This window comes from Notothenia coriiceps, unplaced genomic scaffold (genome assembly GCF_000735185.1).
Source record: "Notothenia coriiceps isolate Sejong01 unplaced genomic scaffold, NC01 NC01_scaffold00037244, whole genome shotgun sequence".
NCBI lineage: Eukaryota > Metazoa > Chordata > Actinopteri > Perciformes > Nototheniidae > Notothenia > Notothenia coriiceps.
In genome coordinates, this window is record NW_011369945.1 from 15,957,389 (window position 1) to 15,968,158 (window position 10,770).

Below are 10,770 nucleotides of genomic sequence, written 5' to 3' on the forward strand. Positions count from 1 at the left end.
ACCGGGTCAAAGATAATATGAACATTCCTAGTTGTTTCCATTAGACACCAATCATAAACATCAACACAAATGAACACTAACTAAATGATAAGCTTCACAAAGACAGGTTTGGATTGCATTACACTTTTTAAATTGTATTTTGAACATGTCTTCAACTGTAACCGCTGCGGTGTTTCTACCTGTGTGTAGACGTTGAGCAGCACCAGGTGGTCTCCTCCTGGCACCACAAAGTTCTGCCTGGCGTTGTCGGCATGCACCACCTTGTCTTTGGGTCGGTAGAAAATAGAGTTGTTCACCGACAGCATGGCTGCTATCGTCAACACTTCCTCCGAACACTTGTATCTGGAAGGAGATGGAGAACAATTCAAAGAAATGTATAAAACTGTAGAGAGAGAAAGCAGAAACAATATTGATAAGCCACCTCTGAAGTACACAAGCTTTTTACTTTGGACTCAAATGCATCCACTCAATAACAATAAACTATTTTTGGAATATTTCTGTTTTTCATATCCAGTAACCCAAATGCATCCTTTTATATAATTTAACAAAAGGTCACAAAGCTACAAAACAAAGGGCATAATAAAAGACTTATTTTCTTATTTCTGGCAGCTCACACACCGGACAGATTTGACTTTCTTTATCTAAAGCAGTTTTTCTCACGTTGATATATTAAGAGTAACAAAAGCTCAAATCTGAATTTATTTTTGATATCACAAAGTAGGCAACATGACTTGTTTAACCATTCCTCCCTAAGAGGTTATCAATCTTAAATTCTTTATTCACAACAAATACCAAGTTCCCCGTTTGCTGTTCATCCAATTTAAATATCATTTTGGTTTGTTTGTTATTATCTGGTAATGCGTCCTGTAAAATATCGAAGGATTATGCTTCTTTATCAGACTGGAGACTTACTGCTCGGAGGCTAGGATCATCTTGCTCAGCATGGGGTCCACCGGGAGCTCAGCCATTCTGCGTCCCAGCTGACGGCAGACAAACACAAACAAACAGATAAGATAAACAATGAAATACTTCATTAGTTCATTAAATAAACAAATACCCGATGAAAGAAAGCAGTGATGCATTCACCAACACTCTCTAAAGAACATCCTCACATATTTGTTAAACACATACAAACAACACAAGCCTGGAAATAACAGCTTCAAGTTGTGTGCGAGGTGTCAGGTGTCAAAAACCTCAGGTGTGCACAGTCTGTCATGCAAATATGTAGATGCTCAGCATGAAGATAGACAATAGATTATTTGTGCAAAAGGTACGTATCTTGTTTGTGTTGTAAAAGTTAAAGGTCACATGTCATGGCCATTTCCACTGATCATAATTCCATTGTTGAGGTATACTAAAATAGAAAAATACTGTGCAATTTTCCAAACTCACATTGGTTTCGCATACAGCATCTCTGTAAAGTATGTGTATTCAGCAGTATTCACTTTCTCCACTAAACGGCTCGCTGCAGCTCCTCCCCCCCACCTCCGTGATTTCCTTCGTTTAGCGATACAGAGCCAAACACAGCCAAACTCAACCTGAAAACACACAAAGTCACAGCCGAAATAAAAACAATAAGTGTGGCTTGATATTGAGTAAGAAAAAGGTTTATAGGTTGATAAACGCTGTGAGAATGGGTCTGCAGAGAGAATTTCACGCGATCCCAACTGTCTTTTATCAGCCTGCAGCAGGGAGCAGAAATCAGCAGGGCTTCCTGCACTGAGTGTGTGTGTGTGGATTGGTCAATTTGGACCAATCAGTGGGGGCTTAACGTAACGGCTCCGCGGACGTAACGTAACGGCTCCACGGATTGGCCCATTTAGTTCCGGGTACATGCTTTCGTAAGCACGTACCCAATCAAAATGGATGATGACGTCATGATGACGTTTCACCAACGAGGCGTTTTGGGGAGGTATTTTCTGTTTTAGAGTTTTACTCGCTACAGGGTGTATTTTGAGGGTTTGTGACTCTGCAGACCGTTTACATGCAGAAAAACATAACACACAAGGGGACGGGTAATAACCGGAAAAGCATGACATGGGACCTTTAAGTATCCATCACAGTTTACAGACACAACATCTGATTCAACTTTGAGTCACTGTGCAAGTCTTTGAATGTAATGGCAGAATTGACCGATCCCTACCTTTACCTCTAAATAAAGTAAGTACGATATCTGTAAAATGACATGGCGCTCGTAAATGAATATGTGCCACATTCACCGATCGGATGAGACTTATGTGAACCCCATGTTATCAATAACTCGATAGAAAATCGGACAAAACCAAAATTACACCCAGATTCAAAGAAAAGACAGTGAAAAAATGTGAATTAGTATTAATATCACTCTGACCGGAATTAGGAAATATATAGCAAAACTACGGTACTTTGGTTGGTGTAGAAGTCACAGTTGGTTAAGGCTAGATGGATTGGGTATCTGTACACAATTGTGTAACATGTGACATAAACATGTGATGAAATAAAATGTCTAACTAGTTTGGAGTCATGATTAATGCATATACGTAAATTGATGTACCAGTAGTTGTAAAAGAGTCAATACAGATTTGGATCGCATTATAACTCAGCGCTAAAGTGTGCTAGCGTCATTCAACGCCTACGCACTGGCAGAGTATGCTGACGCCAAGAAACAACTAAAAAACAAACCACCCGAAGGTACAAAAATCCCTTAACCTGACAGGAGTAACCATTATGTATCGCTTTATACCTGGATTCAAACAAAGGTCGCAAAAAGCCAAATCCTTATTGTATAGGGTGTACAGTATGGGCCTTAACGATTACTTGCTTTAAGTAGTTCCAGGCAACCATCCAAAACGCAAGAGCCAAAAAATCCGAACACGCAAAACAGTAAAACAGAGAGTAACAAGATATAACGTGTTGATAATAACACTTTAGAGGTGTGGAGTAAGGAACTGTTGACATTTGACAGAGCAAGACGTTCCAGCTTGTTTTAATTAAGCAAACCATATTTATATTTACCAACAGCTATGAGAGTGGTAACGTCTCTGTAGAACTCGCCGCCAGAAAAGTAAATAAGTAATTTTTCCCAAAATATTGTAACAAATTGTCTCCAAAATTAAAAAGCGCCTTGTCCATAATCCGAAATAAAGCCCTAAAGAAATGAGCAAAGTTAAAAATGTTTTTTTTTTCCCCCCTTGTAACGTAACACATTAAACCAGAAGACTGTAACATGTAATTGTTATTTGGCTGCTACCTCAATTTTTGTGAAAGACTTTGCAGCACTGCAGTGTCAGACCTAATGGCCATAAGCGAGACTGAGGCTCACCTATTGTGCAATTACCAAAAAAACAAAATGATTAAAACAGAAGGTCCGAGCCACCAAGAAGGCCNGCATCATGTTCCAAACCACATCAAGGATTATTTCTGAAACAGTATGGAGCTCAAATGCTTTTCTCTTGCGGGTTTACCACAAGGTGAGTTCCTTTTTGTGTCCTGCTTTTTTACACAAGTTAAAAAAGTTGTTAGCGAAGTTGTTAGCGAAGTTGTTAGCGAAGTTGTTAGCGATGCTTGCTAATGTAAACAAAGACCATATTATGTCCAAAACACGTTGTGTATCGTTTCTGATAGCAACGTTTCTGTCATATCAGCAGCGAATCTGGATCAGCTCCGTTGTACCCCCGTTTTTAGAGATTTGGGTACGGAGGAAAAGAGAGAGGGTTGTATTTTCTGACACTTTGTGAGTTCCCTGACACACCAGGGACACACATTTATGTAAGACATACAAAAGTGCATTTTGCATGATAGGAGACCTTTAATAACAGGAGGAAAAGGTTTTTTGTTGATGTAATAGTCCTTTTGGCCAAAAGAGGCCACATGTTTTACATAGAGCTAAAAACATTCCTTAAATTTAAGCAATGAATGACATGGCAGTTATTTTAGACAAACAATATCTGTCTTGGCAGGTGTAACTTCCTCAACGTTTTCCACCTGATTTAAAGATGACGAAAAAGGTAGCTTGGAAAAATTATCTGCATAACATTTTTTTCTGTCTGCTTTTATTCACAAAAGTGATTTTTGTAATTAGCCTCTAAGGGCTTTTGTACCTTTGTAAGAGATAGGTCAACATGAAAAGAGTGAGTCTTAGCTTTACACAGATAATTATCACCCGATGCTTCAGCTCCCCTAAGCGTTATGGTGCATTTTAGCCTCTTTCAGCTCTTTGTTTTGGTTTAGAAAACTACCAGTTTTACAGTTTTTGTTTCTGCAGAAAGCAGCCGTTTACATACAATAATACTCTGTATTCGCCCAGCCCAGTAATTCAAATATTGGGGTTAAAAGTTTAGTCTGGGTTCTGGAAAGTGTATAAGAGAAGGTTTTGAAGCCAAAGCTTCACTCGTTCAGTTCAGGAGATTGCTACAATCTACTGCTCCATTGTGGTGCTAATGGGAAAAATATCACAAGGTTTAATCAAAATCAGCTGAGAGAGAGAAGCAAAGTGAATCATTGCGAAAGAGGAAGAAAAGGCAACAATTGAGAGAGTTAATGAAGCATACAAATCTAGAAAATGCAAAGCGAATGGAACTAATTGATGATGAGGTAGGTAGGGTACCTGAGGGACAGAGGTGGCAGGAGGTGTCATGGGGATGCAAAGCCTCTCTTATTATTTTCCAGTCCAGCAGCCAGCTGATTTCTGTTTTAGTTACAGGGCTCAGCAGTGTTTCCTGTCCCTCAGAGTGAAGCTTAAACATAAGGCACACTCTTAAATAATCGCATTGTACCGTGCATTATGATGGATGCGTTCCACGTGGATGCAGAGCTTTGACTTTATCCAACCTTGAGTAAATGCAGATATTGTCTCCAAAATATGTATGTTTAACCGTACTGCCTGAACGCATCATTACATGTCTACAATTCTGCTCTGTGTGATTACTGCATAAGAAGACATGAAAAAGTAAGTTGAATGAGTTTGAAATATGTACAAATAATTTTTGTGTAGTGCCAATTTTTGTCCTACTCTTAAAGGAATGTCATTATTTTTGCATTTTTATGCATTGCGTTGGTCATTAACCAAATTATTGAAGAAAAGATAACTGAATTTCTAGCGGTGCATTTTGTTGTCTAGACATATATGTAAAGACAGAGATGACAATTAAGATATAGATGGAAAAGTAGAAAGAATAAATTAATAACTAATTACTTTATGGTAAGTATTCAAGTATGGCAAAGTGAGAGGAAGATATTGAATGCTGTACTAGGGCAGTATTAACCACTTAAAATTAAAAGATAGGGGACGGAAAAAGGGACTGAAGGATGGCAGAGAAATAAAGGAAACATTTGATGCAAGCACAATGTTCGATATAATATTGTTGTGAATAAGATAACAGAGTAAACAAGTGGTGAGTCTGGGGCAATGTGTGAGATATACAGTACATGTGTGTTGTGCAGAATAAACAGCAGTGAGAAAATGGCCCAGAGTGAGGGATTTCTCAGGCTGAATCCTAATGTATTTAAAGCACATACACAGATACCAGACGCGAAAGGGGAAATGGGAAAGCAGGAAAATGAGGAAAGGAAATGGGGAATACACGGATGGAGGAGGGGATGGCAATTATTTTGTTGCAGGAAATGATGAAGAGATAACAGAGAAAACAGGGAGGGACAAAAACAAGAAAGAAAATGGTACTAAGAGAAATACATTTGTATGTAATAGTATTGCTTGGTGGGATTGAAATGCAATTGTTTTGCGCAAGCCTTTGTTGAAAAATGGCAATAAATTACCCCTGTATTATTAACCTGTATGCCTAACAAAAATACTTAAAAAGTCGCAACATCAAAATGTTTCGATACATTTGAGTTGTTATATAAAGCTGTCAAACTAACTGGGAAGTGTAACTGTTAAACTGCAGCTCAGTTTCCTTCAAATAAGGAATTCTGTATTAAAACCAAATGTCATTCGGAAGCTACTCATTTGAATGGACCAACTCAGTTCTCAAATCTCTTAAAATGTAGTTGCGTTATTAAAAATGAAAACAGCAACAAATAACTCTTTAAATTTACATTTAGTTCTACTTTAGTACAGAGAATCCTTTAAGATTGTAATATCATGCTCATTTTCAGGTTTATATTTGTATTCTGTGTCTCTACTGGGACATGTCTCCCTTCTTTAATGTTCAAAAAGCTCTTTATTTCTCATACTGCCTGTGCTACAGCACCTTTTTTCACCCTCTGTCTGAAACCAGAGCCCAATCTGCTCTGATTGGTTAGCTGTCAGGCTCTGTTGTGATTGGTCAACCGATTAGAGATGTTCCGCCCCTAAGCCTATGCCACAATGTGTTGGAGCGCTTGCCAATAGGAGCGTGAGTGTAACATATGGATGTCACTATGTTACGGAAGTAAACAAATGTCCAATGAAGGTTTTTCAGGCAGGCATTTAAGCCTTTGCAGACCATTTACATGCACAAAAACCTATATTACACACTACAGGAAAGGGATACACCCAAAAGCATAAAAGGGTCCCTTTCAGTTTTAAGAGTACAACCTAATTTAGTAAATCCCTCAACCACCTATTAAGAACTTTGAAGAGAAATAACACAAAGTCGAAAGTGAATCAGAGGAGGGCGAAAAGAAGACGATCAGGAACGGAGAGTTTAATCTGGGTGGATAAAAGCTGGCACTGAGACAGTCTGGAGATGGAGTTATACTGCACCGAGGCTTAACAGAGTCAAGATAAGGAAAAGTGAGATTGGGCAGGCTAGAACATTTAAAATGTGAGAACAAGAGAAGGAGAGAAAAGAGTGTAGCTGGAGGGTGAGACGGACTCTCATTGAGAATGAAAGAGAATAAAAGAGTTTGTGGAAAGTGGAAGGCATGATTAAAAGCCTGTTCCGGGATCCATACAAGCATTAATAAAACATCTAATGCACGTCTGTGAAACTGTTTCTTTCTCTCTCTATTTCTCTCTCATGGAAACTATGTGCTCCTACTGTAATAACAGCTTTTCATTTCACAATTCATTGCGGCAGACGGACGTGACCTCGCTCTCTGCCCCTCATGCATTATAAATACCACATTACAACTTGTTGACTTGCACTCTGGGGTCCTGTGGCATGTTGACGGACCACTCAGCAGACAAAACGAATCAACGACATCATCATTAGGCTGCCTTCACTGATTGGGTTATTTCACCACATCACGTGGCCCCAGCCCTCCGTCTGACCCCGCCGTCTGATGGCTCACTATATCTATTGCAACCAAAGTAAACTGGGTTAAACTAAAAGCCTAATCTAACGCTGCAGATGCCCCGAGGGGCGGCTCCACATCACATAACAATTCGTCTTTCAGCTGGAGTATACCAGGAAGTGTTGGGTGCAGGCAGGCTTCTGATTGGAGGCCTCTGGAGATGTGGTGAAAGCCAGCTGGCAGTGAGCGCAGGCCAGACAGCCAGATCGGAGGGACAATACAATGCTGGCACACACAGTTTGCTCTCGTCTTGTGTCTGTGCATGACAGCATGCGCGTGTGTGTGTGCTATTTTAGACTTACTTTAAGCAGATCCTTGTGAAAATCTTGGCCGTCGTTCAGTCCCTCCAGGTTGCTGATGAACTGCGTGCACGACATCCTCTTACCGATGTTCTGAAAACAATGGAATATTGGCTTTAATTACATACCAATATTTACACACAGTGGTGGAAAAGGTATTCAGAACTCTGTAGAAATATCAAGACGACAATGTGATACTACTCAGTAACAAGTACAAATCATGATTTGTCTATCTTAGTTAAAGTACAACAATATTAGCATCTAAATACTAAAGTACTCTTGATGCAGGATTTATCCTTTTACAATCAAATGGTGTAATCACTGGATTAGAATTATTGATGCATTAAAGTGTTCATCACTACAATGTGCATCTGTTAAATCTGGAGCCCATTTTTTATTATTTGATATACACTGCAGGTTAGTAAGCAGTATAAGCTATAATAATATATCATAATGGAATAAAAGTGAATTGAAAAATACTGTGATTTTATAACAGACACACATTTAAATGGGTTACAACAATGACTGAAATCATGTATATAGTATTTTTGGATTACAAAACAACATCTTATCTTAACTACTTATTCTTCAAAAAAACGAGGTCATTTTTGAAATATTTTCTAGATTAATTGAAACATTTGAAAGAGGATGAAAGTGATGATGATCAGAGTCACCAACGAGATCACACTTACGGTATATCAGTTCAAATTAGTTTAAACTTTCCTAAAGAAGCTGATTTTCTTGAGCCACTTTAATTAATCATTCATCCGCAGAGCTGTACTATCACTGAGAAGAGTGGCCCAGATTTGCACAGCGAGGCTCTGACTATAATAGTAGCACATTAATGATGGTGAGAGGAGCTCAGCAGGCAGACCTGCAGATCAGCTGCTGATCAGGCTTATATTCCCCAAACTCCAGAGTTAATCAAAAGGGCATCTGAGGAGAATTCTGCTCTTAAAAATCACCTTTTATACGTTTTTTTCTTTACCTGAATGCAACACGTGTACATATGTAAGCCAGACATGGATGGATTATTGGACAAGCCTACCTGGCAGAGGCCAAGGGGGACAAAGTTTTAGAGGCCCCACTGGCCTTGACCCGAAAATGTCACTTGAAGACACATGTACCAACGAAGAAGAGACACAAAATGACCACAGAGGAACATATAACAACTACAAACACATGCAAATCAACTGCAAAAAACACAAAATCACCACAAAAGGACTGCAGAGAGATGAGAAGCAACTGAAAAAAGACAAAGTGACCTCAAAGAGACACAAAATGGCTTCAAAGAGACACAGATTGACCCAGAAATTATATAAAAATGACTTCAAATATACACAAAATTAATACAGAGAAACACAAAATGACCCCAAAGACACTCACACTGACTTTAAAGATCCACAAAATAACAATAAACAACACAAAGAGACACAAAATTACCTTAAAAATGAACAGAATGACAGAGACACAAAATACTAAAAGAGGCTAAACAACTATGAAGTGTGTGTGTTTTGCTCCTTTATAGGAAAGGTGGTTGGGTTGTTTATGTGTCTTTGCACGGCGTCAACAGTCTCAAATCCAGCAATGCTTCCATCACATACTAGTCATTACTCACCTGACCATGTAGATCAGTGTTCAGCAGCATGATGGCGCAGGTGAGAGTGTGAACTGCATCTAGAGGATAAATACAGAATGGTTAATGAATTGTGATTACACCGTTTATAAATAATCAGATAAGGACAGTCTGCCCCGTCCCTCACCTCTAGGTCGCTTTAAAGCAGAACTAGAGCTTGTCCTGCCTGCAAGGGCAAGCCCACCCGCTGAGAAGTGTACTAATATTTTAGGTTCACTATGAAACGGTGAAGGCAAGGCAAGGCAAGTTTATTTATATAGCACCTTTCAACACAAGGCAATTCAAAGTGCTTTACAAAGATGAAAGACATTAAGAAAATGGCATTTAAAAACAGTCATTAAAAAGCAAAGATAATAAAAATAAACATTAAAAGAAAAAAATACATGGATAAAAGTTACAGTGCAGTTCCAGATATTTGGAGCATAATAACTGAGCGCTGCTTCTCTATGTTTAGTTCTGACTCTGGGGACAGAAAGTTGACCAGTCCCAGAAGACCTGAGAGTTCTGGATGGTTCATAATTTGGCAGTAGGTTAGAAATGTAATTTGGGCATGTATTTAAAAATACTGCTGCTGGTTTATAAAGCTTTGAATGGTTTAGGCCCAAATTACATTTCTAACCTACTGCCAAATTATGAACCATCCAGAACTCTCAGGTCTTCTGGGACTGGTCAACTTTCTGTCCCCAGAGTCAGAACTAANGGAGAAAGACACAACACATCGCGCAGAAAACCTTGAAGAAGTATCACTGCACCCGCCTGAGGAATGTTCTGATTAAGGGAGACCTATGACACAAATGGAGGAGTCTCCACTGCCCGTCAACCCCCCTGTCAACACCTTTGAGGATACTCTTCATTCATCCCCCAGCTCTCTCTACTCTCCGCTCACCCTTTCACCCTCGCCCTCCCCCCTGGAGTTCAATGACCGCATGAAGGCGATACGCAGGGTTGGCAGAATGTCCTACCCCCGCCCCTCAACGAGGCCCACCAAAATCACCGAAGCAGAGACGCGCACCATCTCCCCCGGCTTCATCACCATGCCTACCACAATAATCCAAACCAAAACAATACAAGGAAGATGGAAGCAGATTTCCAAACCCCCCTTCCTACAGTGTAGACCTCACCCTGCCCTCCTATGATGAGAGGAGCAGGGTGGTGGGTCCTCCCTCCCCTTCAAAGCCTGATAGGGATGTGTGTGTACAAAACGCTGCAAACTGATATTTGCTGGGTCCAGGCTCAAGGGCGTATGGCACTCTCAACTTTTTCCAGGACATGCCAGGGCCCTGCCTGCCTGTAGCTTTGCCGATATCTGTGTTGATAGGTAATAGATTAACAGTTTCCATTTGCCTTGCAACTCTTACTACTTTTAAATCCAGGCTGAAGACTTTTCTTTTTGTCGCTGCTTTTAATTGAACTATTCATATCTTAGACTGCACTGTAACTTTTATCCATGTATTTTTTCTTTTAATGTTTATTTTATTAACTTTTATTTTTAATGACTGATTTTAAATGCAATTTTCTTAATGTCTTTCATTTTTTGTAAAGCACTTTGCATTGCCTTGTGTTGAAAAGTGCTATATAAATAAACTTGCCTTGCCTTGCCTTACCTTTTCAGTAAAAATA

At 39.5% G+C, this 10,770-nt stretch overlaps 2 protein-coding genes across 2 annotated transcripts in view; both read right to left on the reverse strand.

The window, feature by feature from the left end:
• Positions 1-18: 18 nt before the first annotated feature.
• Positions 19-984, reverse strand: LOC104964848 (putative pre-mRNA-splicing factor ATP-dependent RNA helicase DHX16). The gene is made up of 2 exons (XM_010793733.1): positions 913-984; positions 19-342 (listed from the first exon to the last, which is right to left on the reverse strand). The coding sequence occupies exons 1-2, from the start codon at positions 966-968 to the stop codon at positions 81-83; spliced, it is 318 nt and encodes a 105-aa protein (XP_010792035.1). The 5' UTR covers positions 969-984; the 3' UTR covers positions 19-80.
• A 6,329-nt stretch (positions 985-7,313) lies between these two features.
• The window catches only part of LOC104965354 (uncharacterized), a 34,726-nt gene continuing 31,269 nt past the window's right edge, over positions 7,314-10,770 (reverse strand). Inside the window, exons 8-10 of the mRNA XM_010794309.1 lie at positions 9,133-9,191; positions 7,518-7,607; positions 7,314-7,391 (exon numbers count right to left, since the gene is read on the reverse strand). Coding sequence (XP_010792611.1) covers positions 7,314-7,391; positions 7,518-7,607; positions 9,133-9,191 — 227 coding nt within the window. The remainder of the gene's footprint in view (positions 7,392-7,517; positions 7,608-9,132; positions 9,192-10,770) is intronic.

What these genes read in the sequence shown, in the direction of transcription:
- LOC104964848 (XM_010793733.1), bottom strand. Translation starts at nt 968, where the DNA reads ATGGCTGAGCTCCCGGTGGACCCCATGCTGAGCAAGATGATCCTAGCC. An exon ending in ATGATCCTAGCCTCCGAGCA is followed by an intron (nt 343 to 912) that starts GTAAGTCTCCAG and finishes ATCTCCTTCCAG; the next exon opens with ATACAAGTGTTCGGAGGAAG.